General features: G+C 37.5%; 2 protein-coding genes across 5 annotated transcripts; both read right to left on the bottom strand.

Annotated features, from left to right (window-relative positions):
* Positions 1-1,294: 1,294 nt before the first annotated feature.
* On the bottom strand, positions 1,295-13,613 carry ca5a (carbonic anhydrase Va). Of its 2 annotated transcripts, none has more exons than XM_079859118.1 (8): positions 13,014-13,613; positions 10,358-10,555; positions 9,936-10,054; positions 9,168-9,263; positions 9,011-9,073; positions 8,689-8,847; positions 6,396-7,192; positions 1,295-3,208 (listed from the first exon to the last, which is right to left on the bottom strand). In XM_079859118.1, the coding sequence occupies exons 1-7, from the start codon at positions 13,153-13,155 to the stop codon at positions 7,040-7,042; spliced, it is 930 nt and encodes a 309-aa protein (XP_079715244.1). In that variant the 5' UTR covers positions 13,156-13,613; the 3' UTR covers positions 1,295-3,208; positions 6,396-7,039. The 2 variants fall into 2 exon arrangements, with proteins under 2 accessions (XP_079715244.1, XP_079715245.1); XM_079859119.1 differs by lacking the exon at positions 13,014-13,613 and adding an exon at positions 10,885-11,292.
* A 1,442-nt stretch (positions 13,614-15,055) lies between these two features.
* Positions 15,056-22,676, bottom strand: uba2 (ubiquitin-like modifier activating enzyme 2). Of its 3 annotated transcripts, none has more exons than XM_079860128.1 (17): positions 22,430-22,676; positions 21,461-21,544; positions 21,313-21,383; positions 21,120-21,184; positions 20,942-21,042; positions 20,733-20,854; positions 19,876-19,943; positions 19,589-19,710; positions 18,220-18,319; positions 17,977-18,128; positions 17,458-17,551; positions 16,732-16,844; positions 16,351-16,506; positions 16,132-16,228; positions 15,931-16,036; positions 15,713-15,852; positions 15,056-15,359 (listed from the first exon to the last, which is right to left on the bottom strand). In XM_079860128.1, exons 1-17 carry the CDS (start codon positions 22,649-22,651, stop codon positions 15,166-15,168), a joined length of 2,007 nt encoding a protein of 668 aa, XP_079716254.1. In that variant the 5' UTR covers positions 22,652-22,676; the 3' UTR covers positions 15,056-15,165. The 3 variants fall into 3 exon arrangements, with proteins under 3 accessions (XP_079716254.1, XP_079716253.1, XP_079716252.1); XM_079860127.1 differs by having other exon boundaries at positions 15,056-15,362; positions 17,977-18,117; positions 18,212-18,319; positions 22,430-22,674; XM_079860126.1 differs by having other exon boundaries at positions 15,056-15,362; positions 22,430-22,673.
* Positions 22,677-23,935: the final 1,259 nt, after the last annotated feature.

Raw genomic sequence — 23,935 nt, 5'->3', positions numbered from 1 at the left:
AATCAGCTCTGAAACCTTCGAGGGCCTATCAGGTTTGTGCCAAGATTTAATGTACGTTTTAGACAAATTTGTAACTTTGGGGATATTCACCGACAGGTGCAGTGTGAATATCTGAAATGAACACTCAATTGATTGGTTTGAAACGTTAACTTTTTTCAGTTCAACCAACAGTCAAAACACTGTTTGATCTAAAGAGGAAAACAGCTTGATTGGAGTTCTGAGAAACATCTTTAAGCCGTAGGTTCCTGTTTATAGAAAGCTGAATGGAGTTTTCTTTTTGTCTTAAAATAACCTGCAAAAACACAGGAACTAAACCATAGTAAGAAGCCTCATATTAGAAGCTTTCATCTATGACTTCTATTCAATTATGGATGCCTGAAATCTCAGAAGACACCAGCATCCACCATCCTGTAAAAAGTGAACAGTTGGATCAACTTAAAAAAATTACTTCAATTGGTAACACCTAAAGAAATTAAGTTTTCTCAACTTAAATTATCACGTTTTTCATGATAAAACATGATAATTTAAGTTGAGAAAACTTCATTTCTTTAGGTGTTACCAATTGAAGTAATTTTTTTAAGTTGATCCAACTATTCACTGTCCACAGTTGCAGAACATCTTTCTTCATCTAAACTGTGACCATCTCCAGGGTTTTCCAAAGTCGTCGTCTTGATCTCCTGCTCTTCAATCAGTTCACCTCTATAGTTTGTTTTTCCTGTTGAGCTCAAAGAACATGTTGCTAAATTCTCTCACACAATGATGGGAAACCATGGTGTGTTTGGGATACGCAAAAACCCAGTGTCTCGTCCCATTTTTATAACTCATGCAGCCAAGAACAACAAACATGGAACGGAATCTGTTTGAACCAAGTTTGAGACAAAACTCAATCCAGATTCCCCAGCCTCTACAAACACGCACACCCTGGCCTTATTCTCGGTCTCTTGATTCTTAAGGTGCCGTCTAGCCCCAAACTCATCTGAAAATTGTTCTCCACTGGTTCAGATTTATTGCCTGAAATCTTCTTAACTTTTAGAGAAGGTCAGTAGATAGCAGGCCATGGTTATGAAATGAGTACAAATGTGTTTACCTTTGAGAACACAAAGGTTCATATTGGTTGACGGAGAACTTAGCAGAGGGAACATTTATGCGATAACATAGAATTATCCTACAACAAGCTTTATTTATTCTTTTTTTGTAAATACAGCTTTAAGAAATTCTAAAAGTACACTTTCTTAAGTGGCACTCCATAACCAGCCATTAAAATGTAAACGTAACAACAATTGAGAAGTTCAGGTAAATTTGGTCATGAAAGCTTTAATAATATGTAGTTACTTATGCACCACTGTGAATTCATTTTTGATCAAAGGTTTAAATATAAAACAGTTATTTCATACAAGAGTACTGAATGCATTTTAAAATAGTTTAAAGGAATTATGTGTAACACAGTCCACCCCTGAAGACTTGGCTCAAGATTGTTTTCTATCATTTTTCAGACTAAAAAAAAGTCTGTTGTCTCCCACCCCCCTGCTAAATCTGCCAAAACACGTACTTTTTAGCGCAGCTGATCCGGACCTAACCAGCACCTGGTGCAACAACGCTTGCTGGGATGGGGTCCCCATAAACCTCCGGCACCACCCTCTTCCTGCTTAAATCCCCAGGGTACATGCTTGCATACACCCAAAAGTAAAACAAATTGAAAATCAACCAAATACAGGCCAAATACAAAAAAAAAGACATTTCCATTTCCTACAAAATCTCATACAACTTACAACGAATAATACAGTGTTTGCACACAATACAAGAACGAAATCATAAAGTTTTGCATACATTTGCATCATACAATGTATAGGCAGCATAAGTGACAGTTATGTAAATTACTTCAGGTGAGAAGTCTATAAAACAAAACTAGATTTAGTGTTAAATCACGTTTATTAATTTCCCTTAACAGTAGAAAGCCTCAAGCTACTTAAAAAGAGAAAACAGAGGCAAATCCTATCAATGGGTGTGGAGGAAAAAACAAAAACAGTCATGTTTCATGGCCAACATGGCCCTTAATGCCAACAGCAAAAAGTACCCAAGAACCTCAAACCGTAATTCATTCACTGCATAATTCAAATTCAACAACAAAAGGTGTCTTCACACACTATTCATTGCTGCTTCAATGAGAAAACATTGTTCCAGGACCTCCTAATGTGAAAGAATGTTCACAACTCTGAGAGTGTACCCCAGTCTCCCTGTAGCCTAAAGTTTGTACAGTGTAAATCCAGCTTTCCAGTCTAGTTAGTATTTCTTTGAATTTCAACCATGAACCCAATAGGGAAAATACCAGGTGGCCCATTCAAATGAGAGGCCACTTTAGGGACGGTTTACAGAAGAGCATTGATATTCAGCCGTCACAAAGAGACCGTCAGCGTCTCTTCACAGTTATAGCTGCGTGTTGAACTTCTGCCGCTTCTATGTTACTTTTCAACCATCCTCTAAATATTATCATCATCAATCTAAAAACATTGATGTAAATGCAAAATCATTTGCACATAAGTAAAACTATTAACATAAGAGGTCCTGGATGTTTCTAACAATTTTAGTGTCTTTTCATTCTTATTGCATTTACAGCATATTTCAGACAAGGAAAATGGAATGCACCAATATTGAAGTATAACAATCAGTTGGTATCAGAGGAATTTAATAGAGCATACATGCTCGAAAAACGGAAGTTCCTCTCTGAAAGGTGTTTCATGAAATAGTGGAAAGACACATCCAGGTGCTCCCAAATACATTTTTACAAGACGTTCTCACATAAAGACTAGTTTCTCTGTTATTGTTTTTTAAAATCACCAACACTAAATACACTTTCAATATCCACAGATGAACAAATACGACTGTGATATCATGAGAACAACTAAAACTATAAGAGATTTGGAGGCACATTTTACCAAAAGGCAAATATGGCCAACCACTTGTGCAGTTGATCTGATTACTGATTAAATGAGAGCAATGGAGAACTAATCAGAGATTATGTCCAATGCAAAAGGCACTAGGGATGATAATAACCTATTTGCACAAATCTGAAGCACATAGCAACTACAGTAATGCATATTCACTAAACAACTGTGCGCATTAATCTACTCCTTTTCTTTTTACATTTCTAAATGTCTTGTGCACCTTTTATAAAGGCGATATTTCTTATTTATAGTATTATATTAAAAGTCTTATTAGGGCCCGAGCACCGATGGTGTGAGGACCCTCTTGGAATTGCTCTGTTTATTATTATTATTATTATTCTTCTCCACATTTAATTGCATTTTTGAGGGCCTAAACATCCTCGAAAACTCACAAAACTTTGCACACGCATCAGAACTGGCGAAAATTTACATCTGATATAGGTTTCAGAATTGGACGGGGCAAAATGGCTCGATAGCGCCACCTATAAAATTTCAACGGAGTGCGCCTCCCGCAACGTTCCACGTACGTGCACGAAATTCGGTACATACATGTAATGACCTAATACCTACAAAAAAGTCTCTTGGAGCATAGCCCTAAACACAACAGGAAGTCAGCCATTTTGAACTTCCTCTCAGATTTTTGTGCAGTTTTTGCCATTTTCAGGCCTCGTACTTTAACGAACTCCTCCTACAGTTTTAATCTGATCATCTTCAAATTTGGTGAGTGTAATCTTAAGGCCTTTGCGACGTTAAATTGCGAAGATCTTGAGTTTTCGTCAAAGGGCGGGTCCTCGGCGGCCTGATAAATTTCGATGTTTCGCCATGAAACAGGAAGTTGTTGTAACTCAGGCATGGAATGTCCAATCTGCCCCAAACTTCACACGTTTGATAAGAGTTCTGTCCTGAACACATGACCATGCTCATATTCAGTTATAGTCATAGCGCCACCTGCTGGCAACAGGAAGTGACATGTTTAACACTGTTATGGACTCCTAATAACATATAAAAAAGTGCCAGCAAGTGCTAAACATGCTAACAACATACTAGAAGCATGCTAAAACATGCTAGCAAACTCTTAGCTAAGTGCTAAAGCATGCTATTATTGCAATTAAATAGGAATTTGCTGTAACTCAGGCATGGAATGTCCAATCTGCCCCAAACTTCACACTTTTGATAAGCGTTCTGTACTGAACACATCTACATGAGAATATTCAGTTATAGTAATAGCGCCACCTACTGGTAACAGGAAGTGTCATGTTTAACACGTTGATGCCATTCTAGCAACATGTTAAAAATGCCATTGACTTCTAAACATGTTAGAAACATGTTAAAACATGCTAGCAATACTTAGCTAAGTGCTAAAGCATGCTAATTCAATGAAACAGGATGTTGTTGTTACTCAAGAAGGCAATGTCCAATCTGCGCCAAACTTCACACTTTTAATAAACGTTCTATCCTGAACACATGACCATGCTCATATTCAGTTACAGTCATAGTGCCACCTGCTGGCAACAGGAAGTGACATGTTAAACACTGTTGTGGACATATAAAAACATATAAAAAAGTGCCAGCAAGTGCTAAACATGCTAACAACATACTAGAAACATGCTAAAACATGCTAGCAAACACTTAGCTAAGTGCTAAAGCATGCAAATGCTGCAATTAAATAGGAATTTGCTGTAACACAGGCATGGAATGTCCAATCTGCCCCAAATTTCACACGTTTGATAAGAGTCATGGCCTGAACACATCTACATGAGAATATTCAGTTATAGTAATAGCGCCACCTGCTGTCAACAGGAAGTGACATGTTTAACACTGTTGTGGTCTCCTAATAACATATAAAAAAGAGCCAGCAAGTGCTAAACAGGTTAGCAACATACTAGAAACATGCTAGCAAACACTTAGTTAAGTGCTAAAGCATGCTATTACTGCAATTAAATAGGAATTTGCTGTAACTCAGGCATGGAATGTCCAATCTGCCCTAAACTTCACACGTTTGATAAGAATCATGGCCTGAACACATGTCTATGCTCAAATTCAGTTATAGTAATAGCGCCACCTACTGGCAACAGGAAGTGACATGTTTAACACGTTGATGCCGTTCTAGCAACATGTTAAAAATGCCATTGAGTTCTAAACATGCTAGAAACATATTAAAACATGCTAGCAATACTTAGCTAAGTGCTAAAGCATGCTAATTCAATGAAACAGGACTTTGTTGTTACTCAAGAAGGCAATGTACAATCTACCCCAAACTTCACATGTTTGATAAGAGTTATCTCTTGAACACATGTCCATGCTCATATTTAGTTATAGTCATAGCGCCACCTGCTGGCAACAGGAAGTGACGTTTAACACTGTTCTTGACTCCTAATAACATATAAAAAAATGCCAGTAGATGCTAAACATCCTACCAACATACTAGAGACATAATAAAACATACTAGCAAACACTTAGCTAAGTGCTAAAGAATGATATTACTGCAATTAAATATGAATTTGCTGTAACTCAGGCATGGAATGTCCAATCTGCCCCAAACTTCACACTTTTGATAAGCGTTCTGTCCTGAACACATGACCATGCTTATATTCAGTTACAGTAATAGCGCCACCTGCTGGCAACAGGAAGTGACATGTTTAACACTGTTATGGACTCCTAATAACATATAAAAAAGTGCCAGCAAGTGTTAAACATGCTAACAACATACTAGAAACATGCTAAAACATGCTAGCAAACTCTTAGCTAAGTGCTAAAGCATGCTATTATTGCAATTAAATAGGAATTTGCTGTAACTCAGGCATGGAATGTCCAATCTGCCCCAAACTTCACACTTTTGATAAGAGTCATGGCCTGAACACATCTACATGAGAATGTTCAGTTATAGTAATAGCGCCACCTACTGGCAACAGGAAGTGACATGTTTAACACGTTGATGCCGTTCTAGCAACATGTTAAAAATGCCATTGAGTTCTAAACATGCTAGAAACATATTAAAACATGCTAGTAATGCTTAGCTAAGTGCTAAAGAATGCTAATTCAATGAAACATGACTTTGTTGTTACTCAAGAAGGCAATGTCCAATTTGCACCAAACTTCACAAGTTTGATAAGAGTTCTGTCCTGAACACACATCCATGCTCATATTCAGTTATAGTCATAACGCCACCTACTGGCAACAGAAACTGACATGGTTAACACAGTAATGCAGTACTAACCACATAATTATTGTGTACTAAGCATGCTAGAAACAGACTAAACATGCTAGCAACACTTAGCTGAGTCATGAAGCATGCTATTATCACCATTATACAAAACATTTTGTAACTGACTTTGACATACTCTTACTATATATACCTCCTTAAATGTACATTTCCCAACCATGCTCTGTCTTCCTAAAGCCACCGAGTGTTGATGGCACGGGTGCGAGGGCCCTTTCATCGCTGCTTGCAGCTTTAATTTATACTGCAATGCTCAAATTTAGAGCCTTTAAATATTTCAGATTTTCTCTTTAGATGTGTATTAGATCTACTGAAAATACTTTAGATTATTTATTAGCATTTAAAAACAAATCAAAAGTGAAAGGCATTGTGCAGTATCACGCATAAAATAAATTCCCTCGCAGCAAACAAGGTAAGTGTACCACTAAACTAAAACTACTGTATACATAAATTAAAAACTTTACAAGGTCTAATGCCTCAAAACAAGGCATGTGCATTGTCAGCGATCCACAAGAGGGGGCTGTTTGTCAAACGTGGACACCCCTTGCTACTATAGTTAGAGGAAATGTGCGTGTTTCATTCTGAAATTAGAATTTCTTGAATTCTAGCATTTTTTTCAATACTTGTACAAATACAGCAAAATGGCGATAAATTGGATGAACCTTTTGACATAGAGGAATAAGCAAACTCTTTCAATAACTATACATCTTTGCTAATCCCTTTCAATGGAATCTCTCCAATCTATACATATATGTCTGGTTGGAAATGGTGAAAATATTTTTAAAAATCCAGTTAAGACCATACGGATATCAGAACCCCATAATAAAAAGTGACTGATGAGTCTTTTTGTGATTTGGATGTGAATAGAGTTGTGTTGCTACTCCATTGGAGGATCATCTTGGAGGAAGGGGGAAAACGAAGAACGTACAGTCCGTCCCTTCAAAGCCTGCTGAACGCGGAAGTTGTTGACCATGCTTCTTTGCACCTGCTCTTCTGCCGACGTGAACAGCAAGCTTCGAAACACTGCCAACTGAGAGAAAGAGAAACAAAAAGAATAGGAGAGAAAGTTTAAAAAAAAAAAAGAAAACATCCAAATATTGGTATTTAGAATGAGAGAAAAAAGGGAGATTATATGTAAAAGACAAACAGGGTGAACAGAGAAAACAGATGTCAGCAGTCAGCCAGATGAGCTTTTCCGTTCCATTTCCCAGGTTACCATGGAGCAGTGGAACATGAAGTCGGAATAACAAACAAGACTCCCAGCAGAGTCCAAACCTCCAGTGTGAGGTGACTCGAAGCTTAAATTCATAGCTTTCATAAGCTGTTGGTAGTTTGATGTACTGCGCAGACTTTCAGAACACAACAATCTTACATTTATTGAAACTAAGCTGCAAAAATCCAAATTGCTCTGATCTTCCACAGCTTTCTGACGTCAAAAGGAAGCAGAATATATACCATACTTTTATTCCTAAACACCAGAAGAACTAGCGACTAGCGTTAAATGCAAACGTTTGTCAAACCCTGCTCTGTTCCTACAAATCTTTTACAATTTAATGGACCATTTTCACACAGTGTAATGACGAGATTCCACAATTATCAACTTCGCAAATCAACATCTTGTCTCCCGTTCACCACTATAGAAGTTTACCCAACTACGACAACTTCCGCTTCTGAAAACCCTGGAAATGTGGAAAGTCTAGAGAGATTTTTTTTAGAACCTTTTACAATCTAATAGAGGCTGTTATTGAAGTTTGTAGCATTAAAAAAACAATACTGGACAGGCACAACAGCAAAGCTAAAGTAGAGGTGGAGAACATACTCACTTAATGCTAATTTTACATTAGAAGAAGGTGTTTCTTAAAGGTGCAGCAGCAAAAACTGACCATTTAATTCTAAAGGTTAGACAGAAGGTGGAAAATAGTCATATAAATTATATCATGACTGTTTTGGATGCAACACTAGACCTCAGGGGAATTCTTTTTGCCATTTTACTACATAATCACACTTAAATTTAGCAGCTATAATTTACATTGACAATTACATAAGACCATTTTTTGTTGTTGTTGCTATAAAAGGTATTCATTAAAATCGGCATGAAACAAAAAATTCACTTTATTTTCTAAATGCATCTTAATGCTCTTGTGAACAATTCATCCATGCGTTTGACTGACTGAGGCTGGATTGGGCTCATTTATCATATAGTCTGCTTAAACCCCACCCCTTTTTTACAACCAACTGCAAGCTCGCATTCAGATTTGCCTCCATCCAATCAACAACAACCGATGGATTGAACAGTCCACGTGATACATTGTTTTCTTCCGATAATTCGTTTCACTCACAATACGTCACAATACGGAAGAACTGATCTGTCGCTAATTACTTTACAGTAATTACTTTACTGACTACCTTGTCCGTGTGTGTAACGTCCACGAATATTTCATAGAATAATAGAACATTTTTTATTTCTTTAAATATGCCATTGAGGAAAATATTCCTTCAATTTCCTGTCTCATATCATCCTCCTACCTGATCGTGACTGACTTCAATATGCTGTTTCATCACAAGCCATGTCACCGCCTCAGTAAGAGGAGGAGTGGTCAGAGAACCTGCGTATGTCCAATAGTCATCGATGTTCTCCGGAAGGAGACATGCAGGGTCGAACTTGGTAAACTCTACCAAGCTATCCTGGGTGAAAAAGGATGAGAATATTACATAAAAAAAATGTATGCAACAAGATTAACCACCCTCATCCCTCGGTTTCCAAAATATCCTTCTCTGAGGTTCTTAATCTCAGTGTATGACTCACAACAATGCCAATGTGTACAAAACACAGTATTTGATGCCTTACCTTGTGTCTGACTGCTGGCAAGGCATCCACCAGTTTCTGTAGACCCTCGTGCCTCTTTCCAATCTGTGAAAATACCAAATCAAATTTGCTTTTTAATTACAAGGCCTACTAAGCTTAAAGATCCAAGAAGTTTGAGAATAATTACACACATCAGTACCTTAAGAAAGACTCCAATAACAGCTAGTCCATTATCCTCCATAACAGCCTCTTCAAACAAACTGTACTTGTCAGCGTTCCAGTGAACAATATGGAGCTGTGAAAAAAAAAAAACCCAGATACACACTCATGCCAATATGAACTATAATTAAGGGCTCTTTTTCCATTGTGCTTTTTACTTGGTTTAGTTTCGATTACACAATCCTGCAGTTGAACATAGCTAGGTTTTGTGTTTTTGAAGTGCCACGATAGCTTAAACCAACATCCGTACAATCTGACAGTCCTCCATTCATTCTGGCACGATTAGATTGAACCGAGGAGGAGGGAATAAAAGCACTTTACGCAATAGAGGATCCATTTACAGGGCTGAAATCTGAGCTTGCTTTGTTACACGCACTCACACAGACAAATCAGTAAAGCTAAAGGAGTGTTGAGAGCCGTAACAAGGTCACATTCTCACCGGCCCAGACTTGGCTTTTTCACTCACACATGCCTCCTTACGTAACTGGCTATGATGAGTTGAAAAGTACAGAACTTTTCCAGGGTTAGTGCCATGTATTCATGGAGTGACAATCTTTCAGATTTTACAATAGAATTAGTGGGTTGTTCCTAACGGTAAAGTCTCCGCCTCTATTATAGAGAAGCTCTGTCTATTTCGCAAGAGAGAAATGCTTCCTCATTGTAAAAAATTAGTCAGACACTAAGTAATTTTTCATTCTTTGTTGCTATATAAATCCTTAAAATATACTGAAATCTTACGTAAGGGTACCTCAGCAGGGTAAAGGCGGCGGTCTATGGAGTGTTCAGAGCCCCAGGCGTTGTTCTCTCCCCAGTGGAAATGAAACTGGCACAGTCTGAACTGATCCTCCAGTGGTCCTCCCTTCAGAGCTGAAAGAGATTCATTTCAGTTCACAAAACATTTAAAACAAAATGTTTTGTTCTTGGTACCAAAATTTTAACCAAGCTCACATAGGAAATTCTTTCTTGAAATAAGGGAAGCAAAGCCTCCACCAAAGTAATATATAAAGTTACTATTGTAAAACCATAATTAATTAATATAACTAAAGTCATTTTAATTTATTTTATAGATGACAGTACTTCCTAATGCAGTTTTATTTTAGAAACTGTAGTACCGAACATACTATGGATACCATAGCAAATTTTAAAATTAAGACAATGAAGATGACTTACTGGATTTGTCAGTGGTGTCGTCATACTCGACCAGAAAAGAGTAGCCATTGTTCCAGATCTGCTGGCAGGTTCTTGGGTCATACTGCACCTTCAGCGGTCTGAGCTGCGGATCAAAGACGCTTCTACGCTCCACGATGTCAATAGGTGACTGGCGATCTCCACCGGGAATGGCAAGCGGCCCCTGCCACATCGGATGTACTGGGGAGAGAATGGCCGGTCAGGATAAGGAAACCTAGCAATCTAGGCAGCATTTTGGCAATAAAAAAATAAGACAAATGTGCAAAAACAAGCATGATGCTCCAAAATGCTGTCTAGACAGGCAGCACACTAGACTTTTAGACAGTCTAACAACAGCACAAGACATTTCAGAAAACGTATGAAGCTTTTTACAACAAATATGACAAAAACAGCTGAATAAAAATGCTTTATAAAACATAGTACACTAGAGATAGATAGATAGATAGATAGATAGATAGATAGATAGATAGATAGATAGATAGATAGATAGATAGATCCCATAAACCTACATTTTATGGCACACAGTGCATCCTCACATGTTGCGTTATACATTTTTTCTGATTCTAAATTTAAATGCTTAAAATCCCAACAGGAAAAAAGCAGCAAAAATAAATCCAACAGAAAGCGGCACCAAGAGCCGACGAGCCGTCCTCCTGGAATGTGTTAGAGAAGTAAAAGTCGAAAAGAAAATATGCTTCCTCCTGTGACTCGATGACTCAAAAGAAGAAGAAGAAGAAAAAAAAAAACCTGACGTTTGGAATGTCAGGGAAAAACTGACTGTAACGCTTCACAGGAAGACAGTCAGCAGAGTCGTATGCCACCTTTATGAATAGACATTGTGTTGGAAATGTTATAGCCAATCCTTGAGCAAACATGAACACAAGTTCCTACATACAGCAAGAAGGTTTGCCATCGGAGCTCTTCTTACACAATAACTGCTTATATTGTGGTCACATGGCCTAGGTTCAACAAAAGGAATTAAATCAGCACGAGAATGTGACCAACGGGCCTTTCATGAGATTAAAATGGCCTTTACTTTCATTCCTGTCCACCATTTAAGTGGTCTAGTAAAAGGGGATTATAACTGTCCTGACACATTTTGTGGTAACTAAGCAAACACAGCATGGGTTCTAACTATAACTCTTATAAAATCTCAAAAGACATACTTATTTAAGCTTAGTCTTTGATTTAATGTAAATTAAAATAAACTTTTGTAATAAACTTGATTTGGGATGTTTACTCTGTAATTTTCATAACCAAAACCATGTAGATGTCAGACCACAATAACTAAAAACTTTTTTTGTTTATTTTGGCAACACTTTACAATAAGATTTCATTTGTTAACATTAGTTGATGCATTAACTAACATGACTGAACAATGAACAATACATTTGTTACAGTATTTATTCATCTTTGTCAATGTTAGTCAATAAAAATACAGTTGTTCATTGTTCATGTTAAGAAATATTTTTGATTTTAACAATGCATTAGTAAATTATGAAATTAAGATTAATGAATGCTGTAGAAGTATTGTTTCATGTAAAGAGGTTAACTAATGAAATTAATTCTATTTCTTTGCTAATTTTCACTTGGTTTAACAACTAGGCTAGTTGTATTTAATCTTTATTTATTTAACTTTAACTGTTCTTTGCTTTTATGAGACTTAAACAATTAAAATCGGAAAAGACTGGCTTTATGCGTTGATAAACTAATCGGGTTCAGATAAGATAAGGTCTACACAATAGAAATGAAAGCTATAAGCAACTACTAATTGCATGGTAAAGATATGAGTACAAACATATACAACAGTTAGAATAATATTCAAGAATAGGACATTTTTATACATGATATACTTCTTGCGTGCAAACCAATTACAAAAATGATGAAATCTAAGTTTATAAATAACAACTCCCACTGAGTGACAGGTTTGTTTAGCCTAAAATTATAACCGGTGTCCAACTCTTAAATGTAAAAATTACCTAAAAAACACTTTTATGAGTTTTTTAATGTTTTTTATTTGGCTGGTTTGCCTACTTACTACAACCTGATAAAACTATATTTTTTTAAAAGCTCTTACAGACAAAAACTTGTGACTTATATTGCATCTTCACGGCTGTTTTCAAAGAAATGTTCTGCAGACATCATAAACATGGCCCATATATCTTGTGGGCGTGGCCTGTGGAAAAACAGTGACATGTAAAACATGTAAAGCACGATGTAAAAGGATGGGGTTATTTCATAATTCATACATCCAAAATGATACCACGCAAGGTGTATTTGCCACACAAAAAACGATGCACAACGCATTACTGCAGCTGTCCTGACATAATCAATGCAGTGATCATTTACCATCGTGTTTCATGTAAACATTGATCTCTATCATTCAAAACCCGGAAGTCGTCCAGGAGGGCGCTGTCACTGATAATAAACATACACATTGTGACTCCATAATCATCATCCCAGTCATAAATTACATTATAAAATCTGTAATAAAACCTAGAGGTGAGAGAATGAAAAATAGTGCACAAGTGGTCCATCAAAAAGACCAAACATTCCGGGGCCCGGGAGGGGGTACTTTTTACATAACACAAACTTCAGCAAAAAAACCCAAAACAACTTACAGCAAAAAAGCACTAACCTTGACTCAGGGCTAGTTTGCTGGAGCATGCACTCAGGTTGCATGCCCGAGCAGGTATCCAGCGCTGACTTCTGACATGATTCACCAGATGTCTGTGTATCTGCCGACCGAGAGGCGCTACGATCGCTGTCAGTGTCACCATGGTGTGTTCAGTTCACTTTACCAATCTAAAAATGAATTATGTAGGACCAAACTGCCTGACGACTCGGATTAAAACTTAAAAACTTGATTAATAGAAGGTGTCACTCCACGCCATGTGAAATATAACGTTAGTCCTTTGGCGTGCGCGCTCGCGCAGAGCTCGTGCCAACAACACTGAACTAACTTACTCTCGCGCCCTCCCGATTGGCGGATGAAGGTAAAAAAAAAAAAAGAAAAGAAAAAAAGAGCTGGTTAACACCCACCAAACTACGAATGGGAATCTAGATGTTTCCAATTGTCTCGGTCTTACGAAACTCAAAAGGCTTTTGTTTGTAGGCGAGACAGCAGGGCGAAATGTGGACGAACAGGTTTAAATATCCTAGTAGATGGTGGATAAAATGGAGGACTAGGTCCAGTTGGGGGCGGTTGGGGGTCGGGTGGCCCGTCTCAATCCAATCAGCTTCATCCTCTGAGGGGCGTTGGGTCTTAATTATATGCGGAGGCTGGACCAACATTCAAGGTTTATTTAGGGTATTTATTTAATGAAATATGCATATTAAAACTGGGTTATTGTGGTGACCATAATATTATAAATAAATATTTAGAACAAATTGCTGTTTGTTACTTTTTTCATGTACGTTTTATTAATTATGTTTATTGTCATATCATGCATCGCGGTTCAGTTTTTTTATGCCTAATAAAACTACTTTAGAGCCAACATGATTTGCATTTACAATAATACATGATGCTAAAAATCATACTTAGATAAAAGCAAATACGTCTTAAAATGCAACTTGTTTTGAGTTTGTATGAAAAATTATTTGATGAAAACAAAATCGCTCTCTATAAGTTACCCTTAAAAAGAACATTAGTCGAAATCGAGTGCACTCATTCAATCCCATAATGCACCTCAATAACTACGGCCAGGCCGATGTGAGCGTCCAGCAGGATAAATTCCCTCGTCTTTCTTTTTTTTCCTTTACGAAACTAACATTTCTAAATTATTGCTCCAAATGTATTCAAGATGGTATTAGATATTTGTCGTGTAAAACATATATTTTCTGCAAAGACTATTTTCTTATATCACGCAGACGGATGAAATAAATATCTAGACAAAAAATAAATAAAAAAATACCTTGACCATCGCCCATAAAATATGCCACTGAAAACGTAAACCTTGTATTTTACTTGGGGAGCCAACTAGGGGAAGGGTAAACGGGTCACGTATCATCTTGTGAACCCTACTGACGACATCTATCACGTGAACTGTGGACTCTAGACATCTACGTGAGTAATAAGTGAAAACAGAATGTTCTTACGTCAAACATTCTAAATGTAAGCAACGTGCAATTAGGACATTGTACCCTTTCAAGAAGCTTTTATGGTGAATAAAGGTTAAATGAGATTATGTCCTTTATTCAGCCCCTCAGTTTGCTCAGTAAATGTGGCATGACCCATTTATACTGCTAAAGACTAAAAATATAAGAATGAAACACAATGGTATAAATAGTTGAGTGTATTTTCTTTCTTTTTTCTTTTTTTTAAGTCACAATATTTGTCATTGTGGTGCTAAAGCAAAGCAACAGAAGATAGACAAGCCATCATACAGTAATAGTGTTACTGTACAATGATTTGGTTATTTTGAAATATTACTGAGGTTGGCAACAAAAACAACCTGTAATAAATATGGAATATGGTTTTTAAGATGAAAAATGCATTCAAATACCGTGTCAGCTTTTCTAAAACACTGCAAAATACCAGGACACACATTTTGTAAAAAATACAAAGTTGAAAAGCATTTTATCCATCTGAGGAAAACCTAACCGAGTGCAGTTCATAACTCAGCCGTTTTCTGTTCCCAAAAAACAAAGGACAGAAGGAAAAGACGACATCCATTGAGCTTGAACCGTATTGTACAGATATATTTACATGTTTGGTAAGAGAAACAGTACAAAAAATCAACTTGAGGAAAGTCCTCTATTGTTGGGCAGGTGATATCTTGTCAAAGACGCTAGTCTAGAGCGATGATGTCTTCATCATCATCGGCCGGCTGCTGGTCGAGGCGTTTGCGCTTAGACGCAGAATCGTCTGTTTCAGCATCATGATGCTTCCTCTTGCGGTTACTAGACTCCGGGGAAGTTTCCATGGTGCTCGAGGACGGTTCTTCGTCTGAGTCTACGATGAGGATGTCATCATCCTCTGCAGCTGCTGCAGACACACAAATAGTGTATTCATAAACAGCAATGATGAAATTAAAATTCTGTCATTGCAATGCTGGATTATGATCTTTCGCCTGTGAAACACAGATGATGTTCAGCAGAACTGAAGCTGTTTGTTTCCAAACTAACTGGATTTTTTTAATGCAAAACTCCAAAATGACAAAGCAAGTATGAGTACTATGTGCTATTTTACAAGTTTTTAGGAGAAATGTGATAGTTTTGCACGAGGAACCATTGAAAATGCAGGTTTGGAATGATATTTTTCATTTTCAAGTGAACTATTCCTTTAAAAAGCTGATGTTTTGCCAAAGGTTTGCAGGCAATCAATGTTGTTCTTACCTTTAGATGAGGTAGAAGGCTGGGCAGAATCTTTGTTACCGTTGGCAATGTTTTTCCCTTCTTCCGGGGCACTGGGAGTTGGCGCCTTATCCGGGGCGTCACCCACTACTTCAAACTCAACATCCTTTTCCAATTCCTCGCTACAATACATGTAAGAATAATTTTAATGTTCAAGAAAGAGCAAAGTAGTATCCTCTTAGCTAAATGAACACACCAACCTGTGAATGACATTGACCAGAAGTGTGTAATCCTGTAGGAAGTCGTCTGCTTGAAGACGGCTCCCGTTTCGAATCCCAAAGTCGGACAAAAACTTGTTATTGTTTGCTATAGAGAAACAGAGACACCAAAACATTAAAGCAAAGCTCAGAGTTTTGTTATAGTAGAGAAAGATGCCCTCTAGAGGCAGACTTCATTCACACCTTCTGTCTCTCCTTCCTCTGAGGAGATGAGGATTGTTCCCTTTCCATCCTCAATTTGCACATCTGGTGCCACCATGCCAAACTTCTCCTTCAGTATCTGAAAAAGCATCACCGTGAATATAAATCAGAACTTTCCAATCCAAACCTTAACCTCTCATGGAGGTCACACTAAGAACAGCATCTAAAACAAAGCTTGAGCATTGAAAAACTTGTCAGTACCTTGTCCTGAAGAGCTTGCACAATGGTTTTGTGCACATTAAGTTTGACTGTGACCTCAGGTTTGCTAGTACACACGTAACAGTTGGGATTGGGAGGATCCAGCGCACACGGTACGAGAAGCTTTTTCCTGGGGTTCGGCTGCTTGTTCAGAAAGATCTAAAGAGAAACAATAATTAAAAACCATAACTCCCAAATAAACCACTTGACAAAACTTTCAAAACAGGAAAAGGTCAAAATGTTCTTCACAACTGTAGAGATGTAATCAAATTAAACCAAGTGAGAACAAGAAATATAAAGATCTGTTAGATAACACAGGATATGATGCAATTCAGCTGTCAAATTTCTGATCATAATCTTTGAAATGAACAACCGCAAACTCACCGTGCGACACTGTTCGAAGTCTGAGTTGAGAATTTTGAGTCCCTCCAGAACAATGAGGCCGGCAATGACAGCATTAGTGGTGGCTATTGCTGGAATGATGTTTCCTGCCATGGCTAAAAGACGACATGGTTTAAAGTCACATTGAATTCAGAACCAACTTTTTATTGAAACATCATTCTGAAGCATGTTGTTTATTTTCATAGCCCAAGAGTCTGGGTCTCTTGAGTTATATAAGGCCATAATGCATCTATTTAAAGTTGAGTTCTTGGTAAAGAAAGCAATAAGGGAAAAAAAAACCAAAAAACAGTTTTGTCTCACTCTAAAAGCAACAAATGGCGCTTTTCCACTGTGTGGTACGACTCGGCTCGGTTTGCTTTTCCACTGCAGTTTAGTACCGCTTCAAAGTGGGTGGGATTATAGAGTGGGCCGCCACCTCGTCTACGGACCAAGATACAGCCATTTCTTTTTTTCCAAGTTGCGTGTGACGGTCTCTCTAACCAATCGGTGAACTGCAGTGCCACATTTTAGTATCGGTAGGGCTCGTTTGAAAACCTCAACCGAGGTGGCACTAAAAAAAAGTACCAGGTACTAGGAACTGTACACAGTGGAAAACCCCTAAAAGTGTGCCGTACAATGCAGTGGAAAAGTGCCAAAATATTGTTTTTAAACCACAACTAAAAAGAATTTCAAATAATATAAGACAATCACAGTCTTGAAATCACTTACATTTGACATCAAAGCGGCTTTTCATGTTCATGCTGAAGACGTTCATTCGCAAGTTTGAAGCTGCTGTTACGAAGTCCATGGCTGGAGGATCATCCTGAAAATAGCACCACAAATTTAAATTCATGCTGAACAATCTTTAATAATTAGAAATTAAAACTGCATCTTTTATTTCGAATAAATATATCGAAATTGACAGATAGTGATGATATTTTTTTATATAATTCAACACTTTTGCTTGTTAAAATAAATCTGCATCATTACTCCAGTCTTCAATGTCACATGATCCTTCAGAAATCATTTAAATAAGCTTATTTTTGCTGCACTAGAAACATTTCTTATGATCAATGTTAAAATCAGTTGTGGAGCTTAATATTTCTGTAGAAACCATAACCATTTTGAATTAATTCTGCTGGACGCTCACATTGGCCTGACCACTGAGTGTATTGGTTGTTCTCTAGTTTGAACCCGTTCCCATAACCATAACTTTTGGACAATTCAAGCCATGTTGTGGAAACTCACCTTGTCCCAGACTAGCTCCGCACCCTCACCCTTCTCTCTCAGCTGAGATCGGAGAGTTTCTACACTGCGTTGGAAGAGCTGAGCGTAACCCAGAACATTCAACACCTGCTGGTCCTTCAGACCTGTGCCACAGGCCTCCTCCTGAGAACATGCTTTTACACACACCATACAGCCTCATTAAACACAATTTTACATTTCATATATTTGTTTACATAACTAGATTTAACTCGTCAACAGACTCACCATGCTGCTGGATTTCCACCCAGTCTAGAGGTAATGGGGCTTTCCTCTTTTTCCACAACTTATCCATGGTCAACAGATACATAATGTCATCTTTAAAAAGCTGAAAGGAAGCACAAGATCACTTTTAGACCGCTTCTAAAAGAACGGACAGGATAATGATGCAATGTCAGTAGGGGTGTGACGATACATTGTAATAACGAGATATAAAAAAATCCGATGACATGTATCTTTGATGTAAACAATATGATTTGCGATACTAGTTAGTTTTATCCAAGACTTAGTTTACTGTATTTCTAAATTGTAATTCACCCAAAAATGTAAATTCTGTCATGTACTCACTCAAGATTTTCATTCATCTTCTAAACACAAATTAAGATTTCTGTCCCTCATTTAAAGTCAATTGATCTAAAAAAAGTGCATACATTATATCTGTGAAAGTATTAGGGATGGGCATTTTAAGCAAAAATAATATTCTATGAATATTTCATTAAATTTCATTGTGTAGAAAGCCTTTCTTTAAAGTGAATTTCATTTTGTATAAATTGCATCTTTATTTTAATCAATGTTTCATCAATTAAATGTCTGGATTTACTAAATAAGAAGCAAATATAGCAGACAATATAAAATAATTCAAATGTCTCCTTGCTATATCTGACACATTCATAATCATTACTTTTACTGGTTCTTTGTGGCAAGCTTTATGCATGCGGTTGAGTGCGGAATAGGCTATATATTACATAACTGCTCATTATTTAGTATTCTCTCCAAAATATATTTAAGTAATTAAATTAATATAAATATGCGATAAGTTGACTAATGGCGTAAATGAACAACTACAAGTGGACTAGAAAAAACTTTAGTCGGGGGCAGCCTCTTATTTCACATTTTCGAACTAGCATGTCACAGAGTTGATTGACATTTTAGGTGCGTTATTGGCAGCGTCAACCTCTGGTTATGAACGCGTCACCACCGAAAACAGTGCGATTTTTGTCTAAAAAAAAAAATCCCCATATCTATTCGATATTCTATAATTAAACAACTTATCAAATATTCATGACTCATCCCTAGCAAGTGTGTGTGTCTAACATAATTCTTTTAATTCATAAGGCTTTTCAGGTTCAGGTTTTTTATTCTGGTTTCACCACTGCCCTGTGCATGCACGACAAACTCCAAGTCTATACCAAATTTAGCATTTTAATCAACAGTAAATTTTTTGTTAACTTGTTACCATATGTCTTAGAAGTAATAACCCTCTTCTTTATTTTGGCTTAAGGTATCGCAATAGTATTGTATCGCGAGTTCAGTATCGTATCGTGACACAAGTGTATTGTTACACCCCTAAACGCCAAGCTTGCAAAAGAGCTTGCACCTTGTTGAAGAGTTTGACGGGATCGTAGCCTGTTGAGCGAGCCCACTCTTTAGTGGACACCCGCTTGATGTCTCCGTCCTGATCTGAGGCTGTAGCTCGGGCTGCTGCATCTGCGAGGTTCCCTGTGGTTGATAAACAATGCACAAGCATAGTATAAAGGTAGTTTCTGGATTCGATACAACAAATCGTACATTATTTTTTGCTCAAGTATATATAAAAGCACCCTACCACACAAATAATCACCACTGTAGTAGTAAATAAGTTGTTGTAAATGTGCGGCTACTCACAAGCAGCCTCGGGGTCAGCCGTGTCGGGCGATACCTCCTGATCCGCATCCTCTTCGCCAAAAAGCTGACTATGGGAGCAATTCAATATGACATGTAAGCTTAGGGCAATTTAATTAGCTCTCAAAACCAAGATAATCCACCCACAACAGGCCTGTATTCATACAGCATTTCACTTGACAAAAATATCACCAGCTACACAGAAACTCAAAGGTTTTCCACCACAACCAGCCAAAAAAAGGTTTGGTTTGAAAGAAAAACTATAGCAGAAATATATTACCATTATACAGTACAATGTACTTCTCAAAGTAATAATAATACTAATAAAAAATTTAAGAATATCACACAATATAATTCATCCATATTTTTATTTAAACTGTAAACAACTGTTGTGCAGCACTGTTTACCAAACAATTAAAGGAATTGTTCAAATTTCATTTGATCATTTAAAAGATTCATGTGGCAAAGTATTACACATTAACTTGATTTCCATCATTTTTGATAATAAATTTGTATTAAATTATAAAACAAAGACTATAGAAAAAGAATTTTTGGGAAAAAACAAAACATTTCACACTATTATTATTATTATTATAAAAATGTTAAGATATTATAAAATTGTTTTAAAGTAAAAAAAAAAATTATGAAGTCAGTTGATTAGAAATCCTTTTTAATTACCGGTATTAAAACTTAACACTAAAAACAGAATATAAAAAAACAGAACGGAAGACATGGAATTTGGGGAAAAATAAAAAAGTAATTTGGGAGAAAAAAAATTATTTCATAGGGCCCTAGATTAGGAACTACATCAGTTTAGTCACTGAGATGAGACGGGACAGATGTTATCGTAGAGAACTTACTTGAAGAGATATTTGGCCCACACAATGCAGTGAATGGGTTCAGAGGGCGTGTTGCGAATGGTGCAACCTGGGAAGGTTTTCTGTGTAGGTTTAGGCTGGCACTCGTAGCATTCCGTCTGACCCTGCAGTTTGGAAATTTACAAAACATGAATGCCAAGATCACACTGAAATGAATATTCAAAAAAGTTGGTTTAATAGAAGAGCCTTGCCTTCTTGATAACTGTGACTTGTCCCAGATAGCCAGCCGTGCCGCTCTCGATGAGGGGAATGTCAGCAGCCAAACACATTCTGTTGACGTGATTCCTGGCCGCTGCAAGGACGACAGAAAACACACATTTAAGATGGAATTAAGGTAGTGTTCCTTCAGATTTGCTGAATAAATCATACCTCTGTTGTCCAAAGCGTTCATGACAAGTTGGAAATTCCTGAAGAATTCCACATTGTAGTCTGGGCTGCAAGGAGCAAAGACAACAACAATGGAGATCAAACTTTTTGGACAAGGAATTAGAGTTTGATACAGTAACCAGAGACATGTTCATAAGATAAATCTTTATCTTGGCAATAACGTAACTGGACTCACTTCATGATGCTGTCATGGTAGGCAGTGATGTTCGCAGATGGGCAAAACCGAAGCACGCTCTCCTTGGCAACCTGAAACACACCAAGTCGTCAATGTCTGGTGGATATTTCTAAATCACACATGAATTGAAGTCAGGTTTTCCATTTACCTGAGCTTTGGACTTCCCAACATGTTTCTTCTGAAACAGGAACTGTCTGTTGAGGTTGCTGACATCAATGGTGTCCAGGTCAATCTGCAAAGAAAAAAAAACAGAACAAATTGTTAGTGAAAACCCTGATATCACCATGAATGCACCAAGCATTTTAGCATTTTACCCTAACAGTTGTCAGGTTGTGTTTCATAGTAACACTGCCTAAATAAAATTATGTACAATGACATAAATAAATAAAACACTGATATAATCAATCCTTCTACTCAAGGTCAAATATGTCTCTGCTTTTTAGCACTTTGTGCTTGTTCCCATATGTCAGTAGGAAACTTTCTTTAATAATCAACCCTGTTACCATACAACTAATTATTGATAACTGAAAATTAAAATAATTCCATCTAATAAACACCTTTACGTTTCATAAGCTTGTGTACAATATGAATAATGGCTGAATAAACTACAAAACAATCCTGCTACCATCAACCCAGTTACTTAGAAGAGACATAGAGGTTATATACCATAACATAAATTACCTTTAGAGATGGCAAGAAGCTGTTTATTAACACTAAAACATTCTTTGTCGGATATAATGTATAAATGTTATATATCAGATTTCATGTTTAAAGAAAATTGCATTTAAAAAAAAAAAATTAATAGAAAAAGCACCTTTTTGCGTGATGACCCGGGGAAACTAGGGTAATTTGGCGTAAAGTATGGCCACAATGGTCAATGTTTTCAAGGGATATTTTACGTCACAGATCATGGCGCCAAAGAAAAAAAAAATCTGTTCTCTATGTTTACGATGAGACGAACAGCATTACTCTATTAAAACGTTTAATGCAACGTGTAATGCATTGTTATATACAGTCCATGACTCTCATTTTCATTGTAGATTATTATAAATGAGGGTCGGTGATAATGGGGCCTGATTCATGCAGCACAAAGAGAGTCCGCCTTCCTCCAACTTACCACTTCAATATTCTTAAAGCCGGTGAGCACCAAGTTTTTCAGCAGCTCGCAACCGATACCTCCCGCCCCGACCACCAACACCCGGCATGAGGAGAGGGAGTCGGCGAGCTCTTTACGGAGAGGTCCCACCAGTTGTGCCATTGTCGGCTCGGCGTTTCGGTGGCGCGGACAAGCAGCAGTTTGATCCTGCGGGGAGGGAAGAGACGCGCGGTGAGTGCGCATGCGCAGAGGTTACAGCGAGCTGCAAAAAAGCGCAGGAGGTTTTACTGGCGACCTCTTCTGGTGCGGCTGAGCTACATTGATTGAATTTCTTGTTAAGTAGAGACTAGACTAGATAAATGCGTGTCACAGTACACTCAAAAGAGTTGTGCAACTACTAAGATATTCAGTGAGATATTCATTCTGCCTCAGCATCACATCTTCGTTTTGAGTCCGACCTGAGGACACTGTCTACATCACAGGCGTGGAAACCCCTCTAAGTGTGCCAGATCCAGCTTTGACAACACTGTCTTTCACACCTTGCTCTTTCTCGTCCTCCCCCTCTTCCTCCTCTGACCCTCCTCGTCAACCACCTCTTACTTACACATACTCTTCCTCCTCTCCCTCTCAGATCGTTTCCATCTATGTTCATATCAACATTCAATGCACCTGTGTGCTCTGAACAGGCTTAATTTGGTACAGTTGGTTTGATCACGTCATCAGAAATAGGCCTAAGTGTGAACAATTTTGAGTGTAAATTATGACAATGGTGTTTTAGTTGTTTAACTTTTGCCTGCTTGCATATGTGTTTAGCGTTTTGCAGCACAAGTGCATCACAGTGCAAAATGTGTTTTAATGGGTGGGAATGTGTTTAGGGTTTTGCAAAAATAGGAAGAAGAAAGAGTGCGTGAGATTTGCAAATGGTGTCTAACTGCCTGAACTTGTTTAAGGTTCTACAGAAAGAGTGATTTATTCGACAAATTGGTTTAGGCTATTGGGAATTTGGTTCAGAGAATGGGGTTTTAGCAATTCAGAAAAACTGTAAAAGTTTGAAGGTTTTGAAGGCAGTGCATCAGAAAAACAGATCGATAAATAGATAGAAAGATAGAGAGAAAGATAAGGTTTTAGCATGTTGTTAACATGTTTTGACACATTGCTAGCATGATTCAGCACATTGCTTCCATGTTACTAGCATGTTTAGCACAATGCTAACATGTTTCTAGCATGAATTAACACATTGCTAGCATGTTTAAATACATTGTTAGCATGTTTTAGCACATTGCTAGCATGATTTAGCATGTTTTACCCCGCTAATATGCTCTACTTTACAGCAGAAAAAAAATATGTTTACAGCCTGGTACAAAAAGTGAGTTTGGTTTATATGTCTAATTTTGCCCTTCATGACAACTGTGAGAGGGGTGAATTTTTTTATAACTCATCCGTTTAAATTATATTAAGCCTTAAAGTTCTGCATAATTAAGGGCGTGCGCACTTGAGTTAAAGGTGGATTGCCGCTGCTGTCACTAC

This window comes from Squalius cephalus (genome assembly GCF_949319135.1).
Source record: "Squalius cephalus genome assembly, chromosome: 23".
Taxonomy (NCBI): domain Eukaryota; kingdom Metazoa; phylum Chordata; class Actinopteri; order Cypriniformes; family Leuciscidae; genus Squalius; species Squalius cephalus.
Note: the sequence above shows the minus strand (reverse complement) of the source record. Positions and strands in the feature narration are given on the sequence as shown.

Bases quoted from the DNA above. Each gene is read 5' to 3' on its own strand.
- ca5a (XM_079859118.1), bottom strand. From the start codon at position 13,155: ATGGTGACACTGACAGCGATCGTAGCGCCTCTCGGTCGGCAGATACAC. The intron at 10,556-13,013 runs GTTAGTGCTTTT...TTCTCTCCCCAG, and splicing joins CAAACTAGCCCTGAGTCAAG to TACATCCGATGTGGCAGGGG. The intron at 7,193-8,688 runs GTAGGAGGATGA...TCTTTCTCTCAG, and splicing joins TTGAAGTCAGTCACGATCAG to TTGGCAGTGTTTCGAAGCTT.
- uba2 (XM_079860126.1), bottom strand. From the start codon at position 22,651: ATGCGCACTCACCGCGCGTCTCTTCCCTCCCCGCAGGATCAAACTGCT. The intron at 17,552-17,976 runs GTGAGTTTCCAC...TGCTATTTTCAG, and splicing joins CGGAGCTAGTCTGGGACAAG to GATGATCCTCCAGCCATGGA. The intron at 16,507-16,731 runs GTGAGTTTGCGG...GTTTCTCTTTAG, and splicing joins ACTTCGAACAGTGTCGCACG to ATCTTTCTGAACAAGCAGCC.